The 26221-nt window shown below is 39.8% G+C and overlaps 5 protein-coding genes and 1 pseudogene across 15 annotated transcripts in view; 5 read left to right on the top strand and 1 right to left on the bottom strand.

Annotated features, from left to right (window-relative positions):
- The window catches only part of LOC105428849 (uncharacterized), a 94490-nt gene extending 85487 nt beyond the window's left edge, over positions 1 to 9003 (top strand). For all 6 annotated transcript variants that reach the window (XM_089084784.1, XM_011641400.3, XM_011641403.3 and 3 more), the window contains exons 2-4: positions 6928 to 7173; positions 7406 to 8211; positions 8511 to 9003. In XM_089084784.1, coding sequence (XP_088940910.1) covers positions 7006 to 7173; positions 7406 to 8211; positions 8511 to 9003 — 1467 coding nt within the window. In that variant the 5' untranslated portion in view covers positions 6928 to 7005. The remainder of the gene's footprint in view (positions 1 to 6927; positions 7174 to 7405; positions 8212 to 8510) is intronic.
- The window catches only part of LOC105428980 (peroxisomal leader peptide-processing protease-like), a 173350-nt gene that overhangs the window by 85483 nt on the left and 61646 nt on the right, over positions 1 to 26221 (top strand). The window contains exons 1-2 of one of the 4 annotated variants that reach the window (XM_089084774.1): positions 25445 to 25514; positions 25633 to 25863. The gene's annotated coding sequence lies outside the window, so the exon portion shown is untranslated. Of the gene's footprint in view, positions 1 to 25444; positions 25864 to 26221 lie in introns of those variants that run through there. The other 3 variants (XM_089084775.1, XM_089084776.1, XM_089084773.1) reach the window with 3 other exon arrangements.
- Positions 4478 to 6181, bottom strand: LOC105428979 (uncharacterized). Its single transcript, XM_025218676.2, has 2 exons — positions 5445 to 6181; positions 4478 to 5058 (listed from the first exon to the last, which is right to left on the bottom strand). The coding sequence occupies exons 1-2, from the start codon at positions 5686 to 5688 to the stop codon at positions 4769 to 4771; spliced, it is 534 nt and encodes a 177-aa protein (XP_025074461.2). The 5' UTR covers positions 5689 to 6181; the 3' UTR covers positions 4478 to 4768.
- On the top strand, positions 16110 to 19364 carry LOC105428855 (solute carrier family 52, riboflavin transporter, member 3-A). 3 transcript variants are annotated; one of them, XM_089084788.1, is made up of 3 exons: positions 16110 to 16778; positions 17347 to 17666; positions 17734 to 19364. In XM_089084788.1, the coding sequence occupies exons 2-3, from the start codon at positions 17446 to 17448 to the stop codon at positions 18815 to 18817; spliced, it is 1305 nt and encodes a 434-aa protein (XP_088940914.1). In that variant the 5' UTR covers positions 16110 to 16778; positions 17347 to 17445; the 3' UTR covers positions 18818 to 19364. The 3 variants fall into 3 exon arrangements, with proteins under 3 accessions (XP_088940914.1, XP_088940913.1, XP_011639710.1); XM_089084787.1 differs by having other exon boundaries at positions 16110 to 16823; XM_011641408.2 differs by having other exon boundaries at positions 16110 to 16940.
- LOC105428854 (solute carrier family 52, riboflavin transporter, member 2-like) lies at positions 20259 to 21904 on the top strand (annotated as a pseudogene).
- On the top strand, positions 22044 to 25317 carry LOC105428856 (F-box/WD repeat-containing protein 9). Its single transcript, XM_089084796.1, has 7 exons — positions 22044 to 22343; positions 22621 to 22780; positions 23226 to 23368; positions 23458 to 23699; positions 23942 to 24191; positions 24259 to 24534; positions 24659 to 25317. The coding sequence occupies exons 1-7, from the start codon at positions 22266 to 22268 to the stop codon at positions 24746 to 24748; spliced, it is 1239 nt and encodes a 412-aa protein (XP_088940922.1). The 5' UTR covers positions 22044 to 22265; the 3' UTR covers positions 24749 to 25317.

Raw genomic sequence — 26221 nt, 5'->3', positions numbered from 1 at the left:
GTAATATTAATTACAGTTACAGATGTTATTGTTCGGTGAGTTTTATGCATTTTTGCATTGAGCCTGCTAAAAAAACGCCGGTAACCAATTACGGCGTGCAACGCATTAATTGTATGAATAATATAATTGCCTTTATGCCTTTATTATAATAATACCTTCGTGCCAACGGCAAATTATTTTCCTTATTAAATTAGATATTAACGTAATTTTGTAAGATAAATAATTCTGTATAAAAGATGAGTAATAGTAATTTTCAAGCCGACGAACGGTACAGCGAAAGCCATTATGACTATCACGGAAGCTTTTATAAATATCGCCGTGCGCGAAGAGTAATCTTCGTAATCTATCTTCGTAAATTTCATGCGTACCTGGCAACAACAACGCGTTGCACGGTTCTATTAGATCATTCTGCTTTTCGAGTGATCTAATAGGAAGTTATCCGTCTCGAATTATTCCTAACACGGCCGCGGAGAATACAACACCTCGTAATTCCTCTCGTATCAAGCGTTAGATTTACGAATCGCAGAAATACGAAGGCTTTCATTAAATCCCAAATACATATTCCATATATTACATTCAATTTCGAACACACTAATTTCCCCTTTCTTTCTCCGTATATTCCTCTCTCTCTCTCTCTCTCTCTCTCTCTCTCTCTCTCTCTCTCTCTCTCTCTTCGCTGTTCAATATATTATCATATTGTCCCCGCGCAGCGGCTAATTAATTATTCTTGCCAATTAACAGATGGTACACCATCGCGGTTGTCGAAGAGCTCGGCGAACGAGGTGGGGAAAATGCGAGAAACTGAAATTTCAAGCGAATGTTAACGACTAAAAAAGAGGAGAATAAATGAAAGAAAGGGAGTAGAAGAAGATCGGGAAGGGTGCCGTTGCGGTAAAAGGATTTCCGCTACGGCGCTTTCGGTAGCCCCTCCGGAAAACGGCCAGAATGTTGCTCATCTCGAATTGGGAAGCGCCGCGATGTCGTTATTGGAAAACGACCGTGTATCACGGCGAAATGGGCCTGTCAGGCGTCACCAGATTGGAACGCGAGGATAACGAGGCGGCGCGATGATGCACGGCGGATAAAAAGAGAAGTTATCATACGCGATCGTGATTACGTAAAGTAGCGAGCGGCAGTAATCTGAAATCGCCCCGTTGGTGCGATCTTAATTTTAAAATTGCTTAGTGTTTGGAAATTACAATAAAGATTAAAAGCAGCCGATACGAGCAGATTGTTCTCGCGATTATATCAGAATGACCGTATGCCCTAAATTCACTTGAAATTTATTTATCCGGTATCTTTTTTCTATCGCGAAATGTAAATTAGACGAATAAATTGCCCCTCTCTCTCTCTCTCTCTCTCTCTCTCTCTCTCTCTCTCTCTCTCTTTCGGGGCATGAAATTAAAACTACAAATAACGCACGTCGACGGAATACGGATTTTTTAATGGCCCTCAATAAATGTGAAATGGACAAACGCGCATTAATAACATAACGGTCGAGTGACTCCCGTTTGTGAATCCGGATCATTATATCGCGCGTTGATTAACCGGCGATAATTTGCAATGAATACCGCACAAACGACGTAACGATGAAAACACAAAGTGCTTGCGCTCCCGGTCGAAGATCGATTATTCGAACTCTTGAAAATTCACGAAACCTGGTCGCCTGTGCGGCGGGGCGTACTGCTTTAACAAAGCGATTCTGGCGTCTCTCTCCGGGTCCTTCGGCGGGCTGGGTAATATGGTCCTTCGCGCGGAGGGTATTTTGAACTTTCGATCGATCGGCTTGCAGCCCGGCATGACGGAGAGTCGCCTCTCGGCGGGCACGACGTCCATTCGCCGCCACAGAAAATCCACCTCCCCCTTCATCTCCTTCGGCATCAGCTCGAGGATGAGCTGCTGTCTGACAGCGATGTCGTCAATGTCGCCGCTACGCTCCACATCCAGCTCGTCCACGACCTCTAGGGCCCTTTGATAAAAATCTATCTGCGGATACGTTATGAGAGCGGCCCTTGAATTAAGCGCATTGTCATTGTGGAGAATGCTTTTTGCTTATCGCTACGTCAGCGGCCCGATTGTACAGCGTTATAATAGCAAGAAATGATTTTTGCAAAAAAAAAAAAGGATCATTAAAGGATCCGCCTTTACGATGGGATTTTCCCGAGCGACGGTTTTTTTCAGCGGGTTTTCATCGTTTTTCTTCACGGAGCGAAAAAACTGCGATTGCAAATAGCGACAATGTGAATAGAAAGAGACTATTTCAGGATTGTTGGGATATATAAAGGAAACGCATGACGGGAACGTAAAATTAAAAGAAAATTAGGTTCTATTAGATAACATTCTGCGATAATGCATCGGTGAATTTGCGCCGAAGTGAGCCGTCAGATCTTTTTTCATCCTTTACAAAATTTAGAGCACGCGGTGGCGCGAATTGCCTTGAATAGAAAGATTAATGCAAATGGCTGAAAATAGCGTTGAACGAATCGATTTTTTTTTTATTTTTTTTCCGATATTTTTTAAAAACACGTTCTTCGCGCGCCGTCAACTGATTTTAAATAATGTGTGTATATCGATCGTTAAAATGAATTTGACCGCAAAATGGCGACGCTGTTACGAATGTTATTCCGCAAAATTGTGGATTTTATTTTTACCAGATAATCGATATTGAGCTTTCTGACGTGCGCGAGCGCTAGATTCACGATATCTCTCGCCTCACTCCGGTTATTCTGATAGATCTCAATTCGCAGCATCAGATGATTGATGTTCAGGACCCATTGATCACAGTTTGCCTCCTGCGCCATGTCCTGTCCCTTTTTGGCGTAAAATCTAGCCAAATCGAAGCGACGTATATCGATGAGAAACTTGCAAAATTCATGCTGCAGCCAGGCAAGCTCGAGCGGCGTGGATGCCATGGCTAATCTCCTGTTCGAACCGCAAATATCGAAGTTGTTTTCAAAATATCGATCAGTTAAATGGGAATTATTATAGCGTATTAACCGCGAGTGTAATTATAATCGTAAATTACATGCATAAATTACATCGCGTTCCTAAATTACGTAATCTGTAATCGTATAAATTATGCAGCTTTATGTTAAATAATCAACAAAAAAAATCAACGGAAAACAGAAGAGGCCGTTAGCCGAAAGAGCAAACTTGTCAAAATGTGAACAGAATAAAAACGTGAACGAGATATAAAACGGCCAAAAATGAACGAAATATATAAACGAAAATTTGACAATGCTAAAAATTTTTAAGAGCACGGAAATGAAATATGAATCCCATTTGCGCGTAAAAGAGACGGGGGAATTTACGAGATCTCGCATATTCCGCCTCGAAATCTATTTATGAATGAATTATACCTACGAAACATCTTCAACGTCTCCTTTGGGTTTACAGTCGGTATCCACGCGATATCTCTGTCTCGAGGCAGCGTTGCAACTCGTATTCCTAGGAGATGCTTCACATATCTCGTCTTCATTTCCTCACTGTCCAGACACGTCAAATTACGCGTGTCGATGTAAACCTGCGCTACCGTTTTGTACAGCGCATTTAGACACTTTTGTTTCAACGGAAACATCTTATCCGAATACGAGTCGAATCTGGTCTTGATAAGATCAACAAGCCTAACGAAGGAAAGGATTGGAGCGGAATTTCATAAATTTTTAAATTGAAAAATTTTACAAATTTCACCACGAATGTACCGCCGTATGTGCTCTTTAGCGACCACCAATATTCGAATGTTCCTCGAATATTTTGAAAGGAATGAATATATTGCAGCATATTCGTGGCGTATACTCGCTCGGGGCAAGTTTCGAGACTGCTACCAACTTGAAGAAAGTAGCATAGTCCCTGTTGATCCTCGCGGCTTGCAAGCGACGCAGGAGAAAATCCGCCTTTATAACGACGATGTTTCTGCGCAATTTTCGTTCTCGCTCCATCATCATTTTGCGCCCCCTCGGAATCTCACGTCGTTTGAACAGGATAACGTAGAGCGGCCGTCTCATACGCAGAAGTTCCTGCAAGTACGTCGCGTTGCGATAGCACGTACTCGCGAGGGCGAGCAGCTCGGTAACCGACTTCTTGCTCGGCGAGGCCACGATCTCCGGGCGGCTCACGATCTCCTCGAGGAAATCCTTATCGATCGTCAAGTAACCCATATCTATTCTCTCTATGACGCGCTGCAGTCTTTTCATTCGCGCCTGCCGCTGCACCTCGGGATCGTTCACCTTGAATCTTATCTCACGCTCCGCGAGTCCTACGATCGTAAATGAAATTTATTGAAATAATTTCAAGATATTGGCGCAAAACTTTATTAATTTTACAAACTACACACACACACACACACACACACACACACACACACACACACACACACACACACACACACACACACACACACACACACGCACACACGGTAACAACGGTAGCGATATGTTATAATAAAATTCTTGAGAGCAACGTTCAACAACGTGGCAAGTGTTTGATTATGTCGCCGAGAAATATCGACCGCGTACTTATTTTGCAGTTACCCCCGTCGATCGTTACCTCACCTCGATAAAGCTCGAGGTTTGATAAAAAGAACTGAGATGCTTTCTTGCTCGTGAAAACCATCGGGAAAACTGAATCTTGCCTCGTAAAAGTTAAGTGAGCGCTATTCCGAGACGACTGTTGTCGAGACGAGACTTCTCTCGTCGCTACTCCCGTCGCGTGGAAACCGATTGCGAACGATATCGCGAACGAACGCGATTATTATTTGCCCATCCTTGCGTCAGATGTATGCACCTGCGAGCTCGTCCTCCTCCACCTCGAGCTTGCCCATTAGAAGTTTACGGTGCGCCCATAAACGTCGTATCCACGGGTAGAGCAGCAGCAGAGCGACGGGCGACGTGTTCCGGCCGATGCAATCTTCGATGGTCTCATTTGCCTGATAGACACCGTGTTCAAAGGTCATCCCGTGCCGCCGCAAGCCCTCGTAGGCGTGAACCAGACTGTGACCGAACTCACCGATCTGGAAAAGCGCTTCCATCCGCATCTGCCGGACTTTATAATGTCCAGGATCTGCGGACGGTAAATAACAGACGATGCAGAGATCAAGCGCAAGTAGCTCTTTTGCTTTTTTTTTTTTATTGCGCCATTGATCGACATCGCTTGAGTGACGGACACGTCGGTTTATTATACGGCACGATTCTTTGCAGGACATTGTTTGTAGGCTGAAAATACGGGACGGGGTGAATTTCAGGAAAACAGTGCTGAGTAAATTTAAGGTGCAAACGCGTTACTATTGCAAACAAGGCAGGAACGAAGGGGAAATAGTTAATAACGGAGATAATTATGTGATCACGTTCATCCATTTGCATATTACGAAAAGGAAGAGTGTCCTTGGTACGAGCAACGTTTTACACTTTCGATTTTATGCTCTACGAAAGTTCCTTGCGCGGTCGTACCTATTTTCATACATCTCTCCGACAGTTTTTCCGCCTCGACATATTTCGTGCATTTGATGAGCGTTTTGTAGAGGCCGATTAACGTTCGGAGGTCCTCGGCCTCGGCTGATTTAGACGCCTTCTCGAAATAATCTATGGCCAAGAGATATCTGCTGGTCAGATTGGCCAGTCGATAGCCCCATTCACGATAAAGGATAGCCTCCCTGAAGACCGCGAGAGGTTCTTCCTCCTTCGGTGCCGACATGATGATCTATTGAATGCTTTTAAATAGAAAGAAATGTAATTCATATAACCGTTAGATACACAGCACGTCGTCGAGAAATAATAGTAAATCGTAAAAATAACAATAACTGAAGAAAAAGTATTAGGAACCTATTTTCTTCGAAACGATGAATTTTTTTTTTTTTATGTGCGAAAGAAACGAGAAAGTTGTGTGCCTTATCCTCACATGATTGCTTCTTTTGTGTTATTACATGTTTTCAATTACATTTATGATTTATATGCTAGACTGAACTATATGATTTATATGCGTATCGTTATCTTCCGCATTACGTGATGCCCAAAATGACGTATTGATAGATGGATGGAGCATGTCGTGTGAAAATAGGCAAGTACGAACAACGATACATGATACATCGCGACTCTCGCAAATTCCAAAATGCAATGTTGCAATGGAATGTAATTTGACACAGGCCGCAAAGTGCTAAATTCGGTTTAGCCCAGAACATTTGTGGATGTATTAGTTGATCGATAGAGAGAGAGAGAGAGAGAGAGAGAGAGAGAGAGAGAGAGAGAGAGAGAGAGAGAGAGAATAATACAGCATCAATTATAACTGCATAAATGAGTTTCATTGTATTGTAATATTAAACGCACAAAATGTATATCAAAATATGCGAAATTATGATTTTTTTTTTCTTTGTAAGCATTATTTCTTTTTCACAAAAGCGCGATCCGAAATGCGTACTCCTGTAATGTCGTTTCTAAAAGTCAGCATTCCGAGGTATTTGGCATTCTCAAAACCAGGTCGCCTTTTTCTCGCGTACTTTTCCTTGAAAAATCGCGTTAAAGCTTACTCCTACGTCCACGATTTCGTGTTATACATGACAATTAATACCACAAAGGCTCTTACGTACGTAATATTTAGGAATGAAAGCGGATTATGATGAATACTTATCCTTGAACACTCCAAGGAAACTCAGGCAAGAACTTTTTGGCTGCCCCGCTTTGAATTTCAAACAGAATATTCAACACTTCTGAAATTTTGAGCCATTCATCATTAAGAGCTTTATTAAAGAAGAAGTTAATTTTTATTAAAATAGTAATGAAATACCGTCTCTAACACGACTATTAAATACATTCAAGAAAGTAGTCGAAGAAAAATGTCTGAAATAATTTAAAAAAAATTCTTTTTTAATTTATTCTTTCTAGTTAGGCATTAAAGAGATTATTGTCATTGCACAATTAATAAAATCTGATTTTTCAGATTATCACAAACCAACCAAGACGAATCCTTGTAAATCATCGCGGGCCATCGGATTAAGAGTGCCCTCGAGATGCGGTGATGGCTTTGTTGTATAGGTTCGCGCAGCTGCACGATCGCAGTGGCACGCGGGTCTTCTCCTTCGTCGTCACTAGGACCGTCGTGCGCGATCCTGAGAGAGACGTTACCAGCAAGGAACTAGTATGCGGTTTTCAGAGATGGGCCGTCGCTTTTTCACGCGGGGAAAAGGTAACTCGGTCGATTGGCGGCTTGTTGTTAGAATTATTAGTTACGAGATCTTTCCTATGAATTTTCTTACTTAATTTTCAATCAGAAACCGGAAACCACGTTAAAAGCTCCTTTTGTACAGAATAAATGGGAAACTTATAATCATTTGCGTTTAATCTGTAATCCATATCCAAAAAGATGCAAGATCAGAATTAAATAGCAAACATCGAATACATTGGTCGATCTTTCCAAGGTCCTGGGCGTGTACTTAGTATGGCGTGGCGCGTCAAGAAACCTCCGCGTATACGTGGACTTCACGTTCACGTTGCTGAACCGAGAGCACTTCTCCATGAACGAGAGCTTCTCTGGCAAACGCGTCAAGTTCACCTACGAGGCGCCGGCCCAGGGCAACCGCAGCTACATCGCCGTGGCGGATCTCTACAGCCGTAATTTCGCCGACACGAACGGCGAGTTTCAGCTGGAGCTGTCCATGGCGAACGTGCGGACGGTCTACATGACGGAGGTCAGGATGCCGACGTCGGTGTTCTCGGCCGGCCAGACGAAGCCGAACAAGTTGGAGACCGACTACTTCGCCTTCGGCGGTTTCGACTGGAATCTCGTCATCTATCCGCACGGCAAGGATGCGGACGGCCGTAGCCAAGACAGCCGCGTGAGCGTCTACCTGATGAGATTGTCGGGCTTCGATCATCGGTGCAGAGTGAGGTACAGCCTGGCCCTGGGCGAGGGTGAACGGCGGATCGATTCCGGTCAAATCGAGGATATATCCGACGCCGAGGGCTGCGGCTTCGGATGGCACACCAGGGTCAGGTGGTCCGACATCGCGCACAAGGGCACGCTTCGCGTGTCGCTCGAGATGCTCGAGGCGAGGACCATCTGCGAGGTCGCGGTGCAGGCGCTGGGCCCGTCGGTCCTGCCGGCTGCGCCCTGTTACGATCGCGACAAGCAGGCCTGGGCCATTCGCGCCGACCTCAACTCCGACACGGTCAGGCTGCACTTGGTGTACAAAGACATCCACAATGTGCCGAGGAATCATTTAAGGTGAATATCTTTTTTATCGTTGGAGATATATCGTCGGTATCACATCTAGCTTAGATTTAATATCTTTTATACTTAAAGTGAATTTTCGGTTTTTCAATCTAGCAAATATTAAATTGAAAAATTGCAATCTACTGAGGAGATTAAAGATCGACTTTTAATATTTAAAATAATATTTATTGGTAATAAAATGTTTAACGAATAGATATTATTTATTTGTAAGGCCAAGCTCGAAAAACATGATGAAGATTTTGAAAAATGTTTAGCGAATTAAATTTTTGAGAATTTTTTTATCCGAATAGGTATGTCAGTTGGTCAGCATATTTACTGAGGGGCGAGGGACCAAACGTCAAGGCGATTGGGCTGTCCGGCGAACCGTTCAGTCGCTACTACGTTCAGGAGTCTGTCGACGAGGGTATCATCATGGAGACTAATGTGGACATGAACGAGGTGAAGGAGAATCACTGTCCATATCTCACGGACAAGGGCCAGTTGAAAATTCGACTGGAGTGGAACGAGAGTCACTTGCTCTTTCAGGCGACCTATCACAAATATGACGACGTGTGTCGCGTGCATAATCAGCAGATGCGACGTGAGATCGTGTCGCTGCAAGCGGAGAACTACAGTCTCGAACGGCAGCTGTTCAGCTATCAGAAGAGCCTGGCGTATGCACAGGCGCAGCAGCAGCAACAGCAGCAGCAGCAACAGCAACACTCGAATCAGCAGCACCACTCGGTGGTGGGTCATCAGGGTCATCTCGAGCGATCGGCGTCCAGCGACACCGAATACGCTTGACAAGTGGAACGCGAGTTACCATCGTCACCAACACCACCGAGTTACCGGCGTCAGTTGCCGACGGTAACGGTGCCGGAGGAAGACCAACGAGTACATCAAAACCTGGTCAGGATGATGGATCGTCGGCTGAGCAATGTGCAGTTGCAGCAGCAGCTCTACGAGGAGCAGCGGCAACATCATCGGCACAGCAACGGCAGCGGTGGCAGCGGCGTCTCCTCGCCCAGGCGAAGCATCGATCGCACCGGCCAGGAGCATCGTCGCAGCATCCTGCAGCAGCCCAGATCCAGCGTCGGCGCCAGGTCCAGCGTCGGAAGCGGAGGCGGCGGTGGCGGCACTCACGAGAACCGTACCGCCGGCAACAACGGTCGGTATGCCGACTATTATCTGGGATACGTCCTCGGCCAAGCGGCGCACAAGCGACGCAGGACCACATTCTGGGAGACGTTGACAGGTCTGGTGTGCTCCCTGGGCGCTCTGGCCTCCAGAGCGGCGAAGATGGCCGCCAGACGGAGCGATGGATATCCTCTCTGAGGGTACGGTCGACGGCCGCAGACCCGACACGATTGCGGGGACGGGCAAACGCGCGGGAATGTGACGTGGAACTCGTTGGGTGTGCATATATACACCGCGTTCTGTCTTATGTATGTCGGTGCAATATCTCGCGCCATGCGAATTTCGATATCGAAGGCAGAAGTTATATACCGGAATTATCCAAGAAATTATATAATCTTAGCATGAAATTACGTGGTTTGCGTTCCTCTTGCATTTGTTTCTCCTCGAAATTAATAATTTTATTTCTCTTACAGCGTTTTGTTAATTTAAAAAGTAATACAAGTAATACACAGGTTCAGCTTAATTTGCTTTAATTAAATTTTCTTATTATGATATCATCGACAAATCTCATATAAACATCTACAATCTATAATAATTTTTTTTAATTTCTATCTATAATAAGTTTCGTAATTTTCTTGATACGTATTTTCTCGTAATTTTATCTTTGCTATACCTTATTATTATCTTTATCATATAAAAATATATTATTCCACTTTTTGCAAGGTGTTAGAGACATACAATACAAAATATACATTGGACGCGCCGTATTTTTTCTTGAATACGGTCAGTTTTTATGCGAGACGTATTTGCAAACGGTTCCCGATTTATGATCACCGTACCGATTTTATGAGACAGAACATTCCGTATACATGTAATACAAGAAAACAAAGTAGAGAGCAAAACGATCGGAGAAAAAGGATCGTAGGGTGAGTCTAGGGTCGTGTTCTCCTTGACTCTACATCGACACACAATTCTACACACACACACACACACACACACACACACACACACACACACACACACACACACACAATTCTACACACATACACGAACATAAATCTACACGAACACAAATCTATCTACTTGTCAATTTACTAAAGAACCTATTTTCCTCTAAAGACTTTTTTCACCTATTGTGTACATCGCCGTGGAAATAAGAGGATATGCGCGTTGGCATAGTCGCCAAGCCAAGTAACAATACTGTAATTATCGTAGTACGTATGTTAAACAGAATTTTAGAGTACAGTCAATGTTACATAAGCGAACAAATATTTGAGAGGAGAGGAAAAAAATAAGGGGAAGCGAAAGATGGAGAGAGCACGGACACGCGCGTGCTTTTTTTGGGGAGTTCTTAAAAGAGGCTGCATCGCGATGCGCGTAGTGCCATCGTCATGCAGATTAAGTTCAGACACTCTAGTCGAATCTCGTCTCCCCTTCAAATTGAATCTTTTTACTACGAACATTCAGAGTGTCATTATTAATGTAACTCTACGTTTCCATTCAAGCTATCGCTACTCGCCGTACAAAGATGTTTAGCCGAAAGATTTTGAGCCGGAGTAACTATTAATTCTAAAATGATGATTCTATCTGAGAAGATATGTGGAATTGATAAAAATATATTTTGCGAACTCACATTTATTTTTCGTATTTTCGTAAACGAATTTGAGGTTTGATATTTATCACTCTCAATCCATCTTTATAAAAATTGAAACAGAGAAAATCTTTAAAAAAAAAGAGAGACTCATTCCTTTAGATCAAGATAAACTCCCGTCTATTTCATATTCTCGTGAAAAATATAAAATTCTATAATTGAGATAAATTAGCAGGCGTATAAACTAGATTTTTCGTCAGGGAATATCTAACTTGAAGAATTAGGAATTCGCAGAATTACATATTTTCTTTTATGACTCGCTTATCTTTCGAGCGAGTTCTAAGAGAACCAATCAATCGATTTCGTATATAAAGTATCACACAACAATTAGAGGCATTTAAATTGAGATCATACGACAGCCTTTAAGCACAGACTGCACTTTCCTTTCCGCGGAAGACTAAACGATCAGGGTAAAATAAATGAAAAGAAAGCGAACGAACCATCATATCATTCTTTCATTGATTATGACTTCGATGGCGTTATGATTATCAGAATCGTTTAATATTCCGATGTTTGTACACTTTTTTATTTATGATGGCAGATGTAAAGAAATCTCGATGAAATTTTATCATTTTTATGTCGCACTTTGTCATCTAAGTTATTCATGTGATCAAAAATATCAAAATATCAATATCTCAGTGCAAACGTTTCACTCTTGCAATTTAATTGCGCACGAGTAATTGGCGCGATCGATATAATTTTCTTCTCTCTTATTTATTTTCAGCAACGTAACATCTCGCATCGACTCGTAAATTTAACCGAAATGAAATTTATTAGTTGAGGGGAGTGAAGCAAGATTGAAACTCAACGGTTATTTTTATAACGTATGACAGTACGTTTTACACGATCGTTTTACTCTATCTCTGCGATTCGTAAAGGAATTCGTGAAAGATGACGATTCTGTCACTTGATACGCTTATAATTCCATACTTCCAGCTCACTACATTTTGGCAGCAACGTATGCGAAAAAAAGCATATATCGATAAAGCACGTATAAAAACGTACATCGAGTCGCGCACAACATAAATCTTTCATTCGGACGTATTATATTTTCTCAGATGAGATAAGTATGAAGAAGAATTTATCTCCTGGATCCGTAGATATTTCTCGATGATGAACAAATTTCGTTAGGTGTAATTACAGAATTTCGCGGTCTCCCTTGACGCGACATCCCCATCTTACTTCCACTCCCTGCCCTCGTCATGCAATAATTTCCGTCTCGCCTCATCGCGAGAAGGTATTTTCTCGTACGTGCCAGCCTCGTACCTTACCGAAATACATAGCTATGCGAACCATGTACCATCCCCGCGGATATATACGTATATATCTGCGACACACCGGCAGGTAACATTTGATCGATACAGTATCCACCGGTCCGCACATTGGATGTTCCCCGCGCGAACACGTACGTATACACTTACGTACAGCCGAAATTGTCCTACGTTATAATGTATGTATGTGTATGTGCTCGTGCTTTCAGGTGATACGCCCACAACTGGAAACTCCCATCCTTCCTCATCTATAGCAAATGTCAATCTACCAGAAAAAGAATTCATTAATACCAGAACCGCCAACGACATTTTTATTTTCGTGCCATTTCTCAAAATCAAAATCATATTACAAAATAGCATTCTCGTTCGACATGAAAAACTCCCTCGATCAAGTTATAAAATTTTAATAAAAAAAAAAACAGAAGAAGTAACTTTTTGCTTTTGGAACTAATCAGTTTCAAAAATCTAGTAGTTCTAATGTTAACAGTTCGATTAATTCCGAAGTAAATTATGAAAAAAAAAAATGAAAAAATTACTAGCTAACAGAATGCAATTTTTTTTTTCAAGTTCATGCAATATTTTTCAATCCGTGTATTATTAATTATGAGCTTATCGCACGTGATAAAAAAAGTGATACGAGAAATTATCGTACATCAAATCCACATATTTTGTATGTTATATATTTTATTAATTCTGATATTGATAATGACCATCGAAAAAGAATGTACAGCCGAGAATATCGGTGGTGCTCGGCGGAAAGTGCTATAATATGTAGGCGGCTGTAAGAAAGATGTAACAATGTGTCTAAGATGCGAAAGGACCAGGACTCGCAATAGTAGCTCGTAACAATACCCGTATCGCGCACAATCCGTGTACTACAGTACTGCAGTCAATTCCATCGAGATTATATCGGGTCCTGCTCGCGTCCTAGCGAGATTTCCTCGATATCCCGTGGCCGGAATAAGCATCCGACCGCGAGAGAAAGCGCTCGTTTCCACCCGAAACTTTCGACGCGAACACACGTTCGTGGCAGGCGTATATAGCAGCAGCAGCAGCAGCAGCTCTGACAATCGCACCTAATCTCATCTCACCACGATGAGAATCGAATGTTTGTCCGCCGACGTGATCCCGCAAGCTTCCGCTTTGACACGTTTGAGGAACACGTTTGAATACCGCACAGCGCGTCTCGGCTTGCTGGAAATTGACATCGGTCGCCAAATTTCCGTTTAAAAAAAAAAAATATCGCAATAACACGAGGATTTAAAATAAAGTTCAAATTTGTTCTGTTTTTTTCAGTGTCATTCGCAGTAGTGAAGAAACTAGAGAAAAAAGATGAGAATTCTTAGATTTTGATTATCATCTTTTGTTGCACTGCGTATTAATTTAGCGTAACTTCGACGTTAGTAAGTAACAAGTTCGTCGATAATTTCCGCTTTAGGATACTTGAGAAGTTGAGTCAAACTCGGAAGATACGTAGCAAAATGGACGATAGCGAACGATATGTGATCCTCGGCATATTTACTGCGCACACAGATACACGATCTCGATCACGAACTTGTTAATGTTAAATTCCTTGCCGGCGCGATTCGACGATTCAATCAATTAATTTCATTCTTGCGAGACATGCGCTGACGCAGCAAATGACAAAGCGAAGACAATTTTATTAAGCACTTATATAACATTGGACAGAGAAAAAAATACGTTGATGGTTAATACTCGTAACAAAAGAGAGAGAGAGAGTTATATTATTTAAAATTAAAAAATTAAATTTAAATCAATAATATATAATTATGTGTTCTTTGAATGATTAAAGACATACTGTTATTTTCAAAATTATGTCCCATTAACAATTTATTTTCTACAGCCTTTGAAATTAGCATCGCTTAAATTTAAGCCAAATCAATTTTTTGATCGATCAATCCGTTTACGAGCCACTTGAAACTGATCGAACAAGGACGCAGAACGGAAGCGAGACGCGTCGGCGGACGAATTTCTACGCAGAAAATAATAAGAATGCTCTAGTGATAGCGACACGCGCAATCGCGCTTATTAGTTTGTACGTGCGGCAAAAAATCGATCGATCCCGCGATCGATCACGAGTAATTTCTCGCGTGCGCGTTTTATTCTACCTTCATCCACCGCTCGTTTACTTGCCGACACCGGTATTCGTTCGAACAAAACACACATACACACACACGGACACGGACACGGACACGCATACATACACACGAATTTCACACATGTTATACCTATATGTGTATATACGATTTTTCGATGTGTACATCATCGTTTCCCGCGCCATTGTGTCGCAGCCGAGCCAGCAATTTCCGTAACTCTGCAATTCGCGATTATGCGCATCTGTAAGGTCGATCGATTGTGATCGCACTGACACTTTTTCCATGTTGTAATCGACAGCCGTCGTCCTTCACGGCGGGATTTCGTACCTACAAAATAGTATGTAATCGCTTCAAAGTATCTTAGAGGGACTATTGTACCACCGATCGACCGTACTCGAGTTTTAATCCGACGAATCTGGAGAACAATCAACTGCAAATCGGCTGATCAAGATAAAACCGTACCACCGCACGGAGATTGCGAATAGAATATATGGTTAAAACGAGCCATGTACATATATGCATATACAACATATATGATATATACGATACACGTACGTACAATACATTTGTATACTACATGTACATACATTTGATATCGAGCGCACAGTATGCGGGATATTTCAGAATTTGAGTACGCGGAAGACGCAGTGTGAGTACTTTGGGTCGGAAGAAGTCAATTTTTTCGTCTGAACTAAAACTGCTTTCAAGCGATAGACTTCGAGCGAAAACAAGTTTAACGTTTCTCTAACAAATAGATCCGCATAAATCATGTTACCGTTATCTAATCTATTCTCAGTCGTTACTACTGAATATTTTCTCCTATTAGGTAAATTACATTCAAAATAATGCGGCATTTAAATATCATGCATAATCATAAAATCTTTAAGGAAGTAGTAAAAACTGTGTACGTCCACATATTTAGCATCGTCTTTGATTCATACACAACTTATTTAGCTTTTTGTTAATTACGAATTGCTCTAGTTAAAAAGTTACCGCCTTGACGCAGTTTTGCCAGTGAAAAAGGTTACTTCTTTCAACACAGAGAATTGCATTGTTCATCTCGCGTGCACCAATTCTGGGACACCTTGTGTGTAATATCCAATTGTACTAAATGAAGGGGGAAACATTATCCAAAAAAATAAATAAATCGATCTTTTCTTTTTCGCTGAATGCCGCAATAAGGGAATTTTACTTTATTTTATATGCATATTTATCGCTCGCAGATAAAGAAAAATATATAGGCGACGATACTATGGCGCAACACGAAGGAAGCTTATGTCAGGTATAGTTCGGCGTTTCCTTTTTCCGCCATCTGTCATCCGAATGGGGACTCCTTTAAATTAATGTTATATATCCGTACACGACTTTCGAGCACTTGCAAGAGCACATTTTCTGCGACCTTTTTTCATCCGTGTGATTCTATTAAAAATGATGAAAAAAGTAAAAAAGAAAAAGAAAAAACAAAGATGCGAACGCAAAACACACTCTCAAATGCAAAAACTCTCAAGAGTTTTGAGACAAATACTAATGTACTTAAACCATCTGTGAGTCTGCCTCGTCTTTTATAAAGTTCTTGCTATATTCAACAAATCGTATATTTTCTTCGTTCCACATATCCCATTGTCCCTGCGATCCCTTTTTGACAATCAATCAATCCTAATAGAACTATAGTCTATCGGGAAAAGTAGTTTATCAATAGAAAAAGTAAGTATATATTCTTTTATGCAAAGATAAATGAAACAATATTAATTACTATTATTAAAATTCAATTTTTTGGTTAAATTAAAAGTTACATTTTTAAATATTTCCAGAAAATTCAGTGTTGCTGCGAAAGAGCAAAAAATTCTGTTAAATCCTAATATAAAAGAGTTTTTCCTCTATTTTTTTTTTAATGCAGAACATTTTTCCTTTCTGTTTTTCTTTTTTTCATAACATGTGTTTTAAATTCAGCTTGGTAGCTATTCATCCATTTCTTTTAGATTAGATAACTCGCTAGAGACCACATTTCCATTAAAAATAAAAAAGTTATAGCCATTCATCATACCAGGTGACCTGATTCAACAGGTACTTTTGGTGGGGATGAATCCCTTCTCCTCTCTTTCTCTCTCTCTCCGAACAAACTCGTCGTTCGATTGTACTCGCGGTTCGAGATTCGATAGTTTGCGATTTATAATATAGTCTTAGTCTTAATCGAACACGCGTGTTAATCACGCGAGATACTTCCAAACGAACGCTCGTCGAGTGAAATTCCTTCGACCGACAAATGCCGTCGAGCGCAAAATTAAAAAGCGCAAAGTGCTAAATGCTATCGAGATACTACGTGCGATATATCGAATTGTCAATAAACCACGTGAATTATATAACCCTACTCCGGATTTCGAAGCATTCGCCTTCCAATCTTTCGTAAGATTAGTTGCGTGAACAACGCGCATGTGATTTATTAATTGGGTAACATTCTTTTCGACTTACGAATTCGAAATTTTATATATAAAAAAAAAACGAAGATCCAACGAAGCAAAATATCTAAAATTACGAGGAAAAATATAATATGTTAACAAAATCGAGGTAATTTCAATGAGTTCTGAGAAATTAATAAATAATTAATGTAATCTTTCACGAAACAGAAAAAATTGCGGTTGAAGCTGTCAGCGTGAATTATTACTAATTTAATTGGATTTGCAGTAGATTGTGAAAATATATACATATATATATATATATATATACAAATGTACAATATACTCCATTGATAAATGTATATAAATATATTTATATATAAATTAGTGCGGTACGTGTTAATTTTCAATAATTGAATGACGTATTTCGATCGTACATCAGTAATTACATTTTCAACACCGTCACTTTTATCTGTTCTAGTTATCTTTTCTAGTAGACTGACTAATTGCATTATGACGTGATAATAATTATCAGTCTGATTATGTAGCGATGTGTCTGATTATCGTATCCTCCACAGAACGAGGTGAATATCGCAGTGAGAGACCAACTAGTGATCGACGACTAGGAGTATTTATCGTACGTGTGAAACAATTTGAGAATAACTGGTCTGACGCAAATGTGCAAAATGTTGAGTCAGCGATTGAGCAACCGGAGATTGCTGGTCGATCTCCTAGCGCTGATGTTTGGCCTGGGTGCCTGGATCGGTGTGAATGGCATATACGTACAATTACCTCTGATCGTGCATACAGCTCCGGAAGGATGGAGCCTGCCCGCCCATATGGTGATGCTGGTGCAATTTGCCAATTTAGGTCCCATACTGTACACCCTGTATATAAAGTAAGTCTGTGTTTCATAACGTCTTGGGACGATTGCGCAACAAGTCTATTTTGGATGTGTGTTTCAGGTACACCGCTTGGGCGTACGACAAATTCATCATTTATGCCTTGCTGGCCGCAGGAGCGTGCGCCTGTGTCGCGTTGAGTTTCCTGTACGATTACACCTCGTTTGTTTTCGGTAAGGAGCACTCGACCGCCCTCCTGTCGCTGATGTTCGTGACCGCCCTCGTCGGATGCACAAGTTCCGTGCTCTTCATGCCGTACATGAGGAATTACCGTGAGATTTATCTGGTGTCTTATCTCGTCGGGGAGGGATTGAGCGGATTCGTACCGAGCGCAGTTGCGCTGATACAGGGCGTCGGTGGTAATCCAAAATGCGAAAACGTCACCAAGCCAGGCTCGACCCAGCTGGAATTTGAGCCCGCCAAATCAGATCCGAGATTCTCCTCCGAGATATTTTTCGTCTTCATCGGTTCTCTGCTATGTCTGAGTTTTCTCTCGTTCTTAGGTTTAAACAATTTGCCCGTAGCACGCGGGGAAAGGGTCAAGCTTCCAAGCAGCATGGAAATGTTGCCGACCGACACGACGGCACCGCCAAGCTATAAAACTAATTCCGGCTGGAAAATGCCGAAATTTATATACTACTATTTATTAGTTATGATGGCTATAGTCTGTTTCCTCGGTAACGGTACCTTGCCGAGCATACAGTCATACTCTTGTCTACCATATGGCAATCTAGCGTATCACTTAACCGTCACGCTAGCTTCCATAGCTGGTCCATTAGCTATGTCCTTAGGTTTCTTTGTAAATACGCCGCAGGTAAAGCTTCTTAATGTCCTCACGATGATTATTTTAGTGCTTTCAGGCTTTGTCTTATATTTGGCCGCGAAATCGCCTCATCCTCCCTTGCAACATTCGTGGGTGGGCGAACTAATGGTAGTTCTCGTATGGATAACGCTTTGCGGTTTAATAGGATTTGTAAAGATGGGCATTACGACGTTATATCGACCCGATCCTGGAAGGGGTCTTTACTACACCGGCGTTGCGACGCAAATCGGATCCTTAATAGGCGCAATTACCACGTTCGGTTTGGTCAATTACGCGAAGGTGTTTCAATCTTATTCTCCTTGCACGTATCTTACAGAAAATTAATGTCGTCTGTACTTAGTTTTTATCATTTATCCACGCTGATATTAGCTGAAAGTTATTAGCAAATATTATTAGCAATTCTGTCTAGAAATATGTATTAGCTATTTTATATATTACAAATTGTTATCAATTTTTTTGGAATATTTAGAGATAAAATATGTTACGATTCCTATTTTTATTTTAGCAACACATAAAGACACTTAATTATTATTAATTTACTAACTATTTAATTATAGATTCAATTTAAGGCCAACACGAGCCTAGTGAATGTACATATGATGAAACAATAACTTTTTTTCTTTGTGCACTTTGGATTGGTGGATGGATTTTTTTAATATGGTTTATTGTGCACATAATAGATTTCTTTATTTAGTCTAAATTAAATTTTAATAACAGTATTTTAATATTGTAATATTTTTCAGAACAGAGAACGAAGTTCTTGATAAATTACGCTATTACAGAATTATTACAAAACGTGCACTTTCTCTTGCACACACACCCCCCCACACACACACACACACACACACACACACACACACACACACACACACACACACACAAATTTGAAATAATATTTATAATTATCTATATTAAGTATTTAATACTTTGAACAGCTGTACAGAATTTTCCTTTCATTGTTAGATCTGCGACAAATTGTGTATCAGATGCTCGAGTTAATCTTGTGCATAAGCTTGTGCTGTGTCTTTTCTGATAATTGCATAAATGTTTTGTTTTATCTGATAAATTTTATTGAGCAGATTAAGAATCTGAAGAGGGAGAAACGGTTTTTTACTTCTTTTAATTATATCTCCGTGACTCTGCTTCTGATAAGCCCGCGCAACAGAGTTCCGTACTTATCTTCATCACTTTTGAAGAAGAGTAATATATATATATGTACATCTGTGATACTTTAAGAATACTTAAACTGTCACGCAACAGTATTGGTGTGAGTGATCGATTGATTCCGTTCAGAGTGCCAATAGCAATTATTCCCTAATTGTCGACGAAAACAAACCTGTAAAGACAAACGTCAATCTATTCACGCAAGGGTGGATAAAGAGATCGACGATGAGGGGCGATTGGCGAATCGTCTATTATTTTGGACATGTCAAATGCGAGCGTGCGGTTATTAATCTTGTTCGGCGTATCCACATCTTGTTGGGCGTCAATGGAATATTTGTCGAGCTGCCGTTGCTGGCCAGCGTTATTCCAGAGGGTTGGTTTCACAATATACGCCCTCCTTAAGTTCCCAGGGCAATATTACTTCTTGTCTCTGACTCTCTTGATTTATCACTCATTGCATTTATCCTGCTACGATATTCCCCATACATTTGTACAAGTCAGCGAAAATTTAGACGATCCTATAATTTTCTCACACGAAATAGTACTATAGATTAGTAGACTATAAACGACACAACGAACCTGATACTTATGATTATTGTAATGTACATATTGCATCGACAAGACGCAGAAAGTTGATCACACATTAACCAAGAAACAAAACAAGACGACAAATAGTTCCGCGTTTGATACGACGAACGATTTGTCCGTATTTGAGAAAATTTTTTTTTTGTACGTTTTGATTGTCATCTGTGCTTCTTCAGCAACGGATTTCTGCCGAATATTCAATCGTATTCGTGTCTACCGTATGGACATCTTGCCAATCGATTGTCTATCGTTTGCGTTCAATTTGTGACTCCATTTGCATGTTGATAGTTGAGATCATGATGTCAAATATAAAGATTATTTGCTGGTTATCTTTAGTAGACTTAATCATCGGTTCTTACGTTACATGTCTGATTTTATTGTCTCCTATACCGCCGTTACAAAAATCGATGGTTGGTGTGGGATTGATCATATTGACCTGGAGGGGTGTTATATCGTACTTAAAATTAGTAATAATATCTTTTGAAGCACATATCGTCTTCGAAAACGCTTTTCAACATAGGCGTAGTTATGCAAGCAGGTTTCGGCGAGCGGAGCAATTATTTCATTGATTTTACTTAACTTCACCGATCGTTTCAAAGCGATCAACTCCTGTCAGCTTCTGTCTGAATAATTGCTAAAGCTACAAATTCCATACGACAATGCGAGTTATTTTGTTGTTATGTGAATCAAAATGTAATCATAAAAATAAACGGACAATAATGTTTGAAAGAATAAGGTGAAGATAGCAATAAATAATGAGAGTATCTTACTCTTCTACTTTCAGGTAAGCTGAAAACAGCTTGTTTGAGCTACCTGAAAGAAAAGGTCATACAAATAGTATAGTATATAGTGTAATAAAATAGATGGATATATTGCATATATTAATGCATATATTAATTTCAAAAAAGTATTCCAGAAATTAAATTAGATAAAAAAAACTGTGGTACTACATACATATGAAGATTTCCAAACATCTGCGCATTTATGATTTCTAGATATGTGCGTATATGTGTTTAATATATGTTTAGCAAAATATAGATTTTAGATAGCAAAAATATTCATATATTTTATATTTGAATACGTATAATTAAGTGTACACAAATGGTTACTTAACTATAATAATTGTACGTACATAAATAATATAATCACAATATATTTTAATATGATTATAATAGAGCATATATTGAGAAAATTTATTCAGATATTTATTATTTACAATAAAGTATAATTTTCAATAAATTTATCTTGATATTATCTTGATAAATTTATTTTTATCCTACAAATATAATTTACGTAAAATTTTATAATTTTCATTTTAATATAATTTTTATAATTGTTAGTAAAATGTGGTGTTCCGCTAACTTTCTTATTTGCAAAAGCTCCTGTTGTCAAAATTCTTTATGTTACAATTTAATGATTTATTAATTAAGTTTATTAAACATATAAGCAAATGAATATATTCACAGTTTTTAATTATAATTTACATAATTTTTATAATTATAATATAATTGTAACAGGATATATGCAATATTAAAAAAGTTTATTCTGATAATATTATTTTTTAAACCATAAATCTCAATAAATTTTTAGTGTTAATTATCAATCTACAATCTGTAATAAAGGATTATAACTACTATTTTTTAATAAAGTGCTACTACTGTATCTCTTACTTGTTGAAACTCTTTACATAACAATTCGATAGATTCCATCGACTAAGTTTCTTAAGCGGACAAATAAATCTAATTATGAAGTCAGTCGAAAGGAGAGAGTCGAATGCAAGTCGATCAAGACACGCATTTCTTTTGCAACACCCTGTATAGGTGGCGTCGTTTTGCGACACAGTGGAGTCACTCTTAGCTATATAAGGTGCCTGACGTGATAGCTATCGTTGTTTGATAACACGACAGATCAGGCGTCGATAAACGCTCGTGTTTGTATCACGTTCAGTTCCTTTTGTTAACTTTTTGCATCAGTTTCGAGCAGATCGAATGAAAATACTCAGATTCGCACGGTGCGAGAAAAAATGGATGACGAGAATGCAGGCTGCGCGTACGACGGCGAGGAGGACGCACAACTGTCACTACTGGATCTCCCGGTCGAGGTTTGTGGGCAAAAAAAAAAAAATAAAAGAAAAATATCAATTTTCGTATCACACACGCACGTGAAATTTATCTTTTGTCGCAGCTGTCATCTTGTTCTGTTGGTAGTCGCTTGTCAATGGAGTAAAGAATTAAACCATGATGTGTCTCTCTCTCTCTCTCTCTCTCTCTCTCTCTCTCTCTCTCTCTCTCTCTCTCTCTCTCTCTCTCTCTCTTCTCTCTCTCCTTCCTTCTGGAGCATTCATTTGTGTTTAATTTTTATTCTGCTGTGCATTTCAGATATTCCTGCATATATGCTCCTTCTTAGAGGCGTCGACGTTAGTACACAATTTGAGCCTAGTGTGCAAACAATTCTACCTGATTTTAAAGGATGACTCATTGTGGAAAACCCGCATTAACCATATATGGCCGGATGCTAGCTATCCGATCTTGCGTCCCGGTTAGCTCAAATTGATAGCACCTTACGCCTTGCACGACCACTCTCATTTTGTTAATAAATAAAACACTACTCTCACTCTATGCCCGTTGGCTGTTCAAACATGCGCATGCATGTAAGCCGAAGTAGTAGGTTATTTACATTGAATTTTATTTCGTAGCATTTTGTCTTGAAAAATAAGCGTGTTCAAAAAATTATATATATATATATATATATATATATATATATATTTTTTTTTTTTTTATTTTATTTATGAAAAATCATGTTGAACAAGTTTGAGCAGCTCCGTTTGTTACGATCAGATATGCGTGAAAAGCTTGAATAGATTTCTCAATTAAGACTGTACTTATAATTTATTTTTAGTATGTATGTGCATTTTTTTTTACTTTATAATACGAATAAGCTTTCTTAATATTTATATCATATAAGAAGTGACGTATCGTTGCAGCGAAACCCGACAAGTTGTTTTGGAAATTGTCATGCGTTGCGATCGAGAAACAAACAGCGTTGTGGAAACAGCAGGATTCCATGGAGAAATTTATCATCGCGAACGCACAGTACAGCACGATAGACGCTTTGCTACTGATGCACGTAGGTGGTACATCGTAAATCTAAAAATCACTCCTCTTGTATGATATCACTTCTCTTGTAAGAAATAATATAATGATTTTAATTTCTAGGGTGGAACCACTTGTATAGCTGGTGCGAGAGATCGCACCCTGGTTTATTGGAAACTGCCCTCTCACGAGAAACTGCCCTCTCACGAAATCGGAAACTCTGTCTGCATAGATTCCGCGCATAACGGATGGATCTGGGACTTGACGGCGATAGACAACACGATCTACAGTTGCAGTTGGGATCAAAGCGTCAAATCGTGGATGCTCATCAACACCGGTCTCGTCCAGCAGAGAACTTACGAAATGTACGCCATGGCAAAACTATTTATTTCGATCGTTTCGCGATAGAAAGATTGAGGGAGAAGGATAATTTCCGTTTGTGAGAAAAATAATTATCATCCAAATTATTCGAATACGTGGACATCGCATTCTGTATCTTGCCAATCAATCTTAAGATTCAAAAACGCAATTCTAAAGTTCACTCGCCGGTTGAAATTATTGCAATATTAGTATTTCGTACGTTTCTAATCAATGTCAAATATTTCAGGAGTGTGCCGGGTGCGTTGCTGTGCGTGTCATCGTGTCCGGAGCGGGCTCTCTTTGCGACCGGCTCGTACAGCAGGACCATATTCGTGTTCGACTCGAGATCGGGACAGAAGCCGATCAGGCAGTATCGGCCGCACACCGGAGCTGTGATTAAGCTGGGCATGAACTCGGAATACATTCTGTCCGCCAGTGAGGACAAGACGATATCCGTTTGGGATCAAAGAGCCGGGCGGACCATGAAATCAGTCACAGTAATTTCACTCCGTATTTTCAACGTTTCAAGTGGAGAAACGACGGTCACGCTGATATACCTCTCAGATTTCAGACGACGCGTTTCCCATGTGCATGAGTATGCAACGAGACTGGGTTTGCGTAGGCGATAGTACCGCGAGGTTGCACGTGCTGAACCCGAAGAACGACTTCGAACTGGTGAAATCTTACTCCACTGATCATACGAAAGGGATAACGGGGGTGCATCTGACGCATGGATGTCTGATAACGAGTTCTACGGATGGCACCGTCAGAATTTCGAGTCCTACGGATCCGCCAAAGCCCATCGTTACTTTGCTATCAGGATTCGGAGAGATCGCTAGTGTGAGTGTCACAAGCGTGTAAAATTCGCAAAACACATATAGGATCTTGTACATCATGCACATTACATTGTATATTATTTTTAAGATTATTAGGGTTTAATATCTCTTCACTTTTTGTTTTGTAGATGGATTATTTAAACGGCATTCTCGCGATATCCGGCATCGATATCGCAGTGTGGCGCCCGAAATCAACGTGTTCAACGAAACATCAATGAAGAGAGATTTCTATACATGTTCTATAGCTATTCTATAGCTATATTGCTATGTAATATATACTCTTAGTTTTTACTGAAAAATTATTCTAATGCCTCTCTAATATATTATGTAATATATTATAACGTTGTAAATATATAACCGTGAAATTAATATATCGATTCGTTGAAAGTTTGCTTTAATTGTTAAAGCTTTGCTAATATTGTTTATACTTAGTAAGCTTACCGACAATTGCAAGTTGAGCTTGCATTTAGTATAATCTATGACGAAATCTGAACTTTTGTGAGAAGAGAGTAAGGAAAAACATTTTTATGTGTAGTTAAGTTTCTAAAAGCATTTAAATATATTTTATATGTTACATTATTGTATATTATATTGTCGTGTCACTTTGCAAATTTCGTGGCAAGGTGTTTCATATTTTAATGTAATTTATTTCCTCCGCGCGAAGCTGCGTTTGTATCTTAGCTCGAAAAATGATGATGACATTTCTTTGGATTCTTCGAATACCAGATCGCCTGTTTATAACATTTATAAACAAAAATACAAGTTGTGTGTTGAAATAATTAAACAATTCCTTTATTCTCATCCGCCGAGAAACCTGTGCCTCTTCCGAAAGAGATACACGATGGGAGATGATTTGAATTCCCGCGGAATTTGAATCTTTCGACGTGTCACGTGACGTGTCCTAGGCGTCATATGACGCATTTCATGCGATTTGCGTTGGTCATTAGTTTTTTCGTACTTCGCGGCCGAGCGGCGTCGATAGTGGTTTTTATCTCGCGCAAAGGGCGCCGACTGTCCTTAATTCACGTGTCATACATTTGCATCGGATTACGTCATCACAGCTTCCCAATCGTATCACTCACGCGTCCGTTTCGCTTTGCAGATTCGCCCGAGAGAGCGAGCCGAGTTCGCGTTCGAGAACGAAGAGGTTAGTGCTCGCGGACTCGATGGCGCCAAGTTTGTACCGATGATCGCCGGTGACGAACGCACAGGCGGATTTGAATCTTCGTCGAAAAACAGTGAAGAGACGAAACGAAGGAGTCTGAAATATTCACCAACGTGATTTCTTCATGGTATAACGAAAGATTGAATTCGCGACATCACGGAAGTAACGGTGAGTAGAACGTTTCGAAACTTGAAATTCAAACTTATGATGATAAGAAGGTAAAATGTAACAACGAAAAATTAGTTGTGCACATGCAAATGTATTATTAAAAAATATAATTTTTGATGTATATGTTTTATTTTATATATATATATATATATATATATATACTACATATACTACATATACATAATACATATTTACATATATGAAATTCATTTTATATATGATACTTCACACTCGAATTTTTTTTTAAATACGAAAATTTATTCTTACAGCGAAATATCGTTCTAAAAATATTTTTCATTTAACAAATTTATTTTTGACAGATGCTAAACTTACATCTATAAAACTATTTTTTTTTTTA

The sequence above is a fragment of the Pogonomyrmex barbatus genome, unplaced genomic scaffold, assembly GCF_055798465.1.
Source record: "Pogonomyrmex barbatus isolate J1 unplaced genomic scaffold, ASM5579846v1 scaffold9, whole genome shotgun sequence".
Lineage (NCBI taxonomy): Eukaryota > Metazoa > Arthropoda > Insecta > Hymenoptera > Formicidae > Pogonomyrmex > Pogonomyrmex barbatus.
This window is presented reverse-complemented; position numbering and strand designations above follow the sequence as displayed.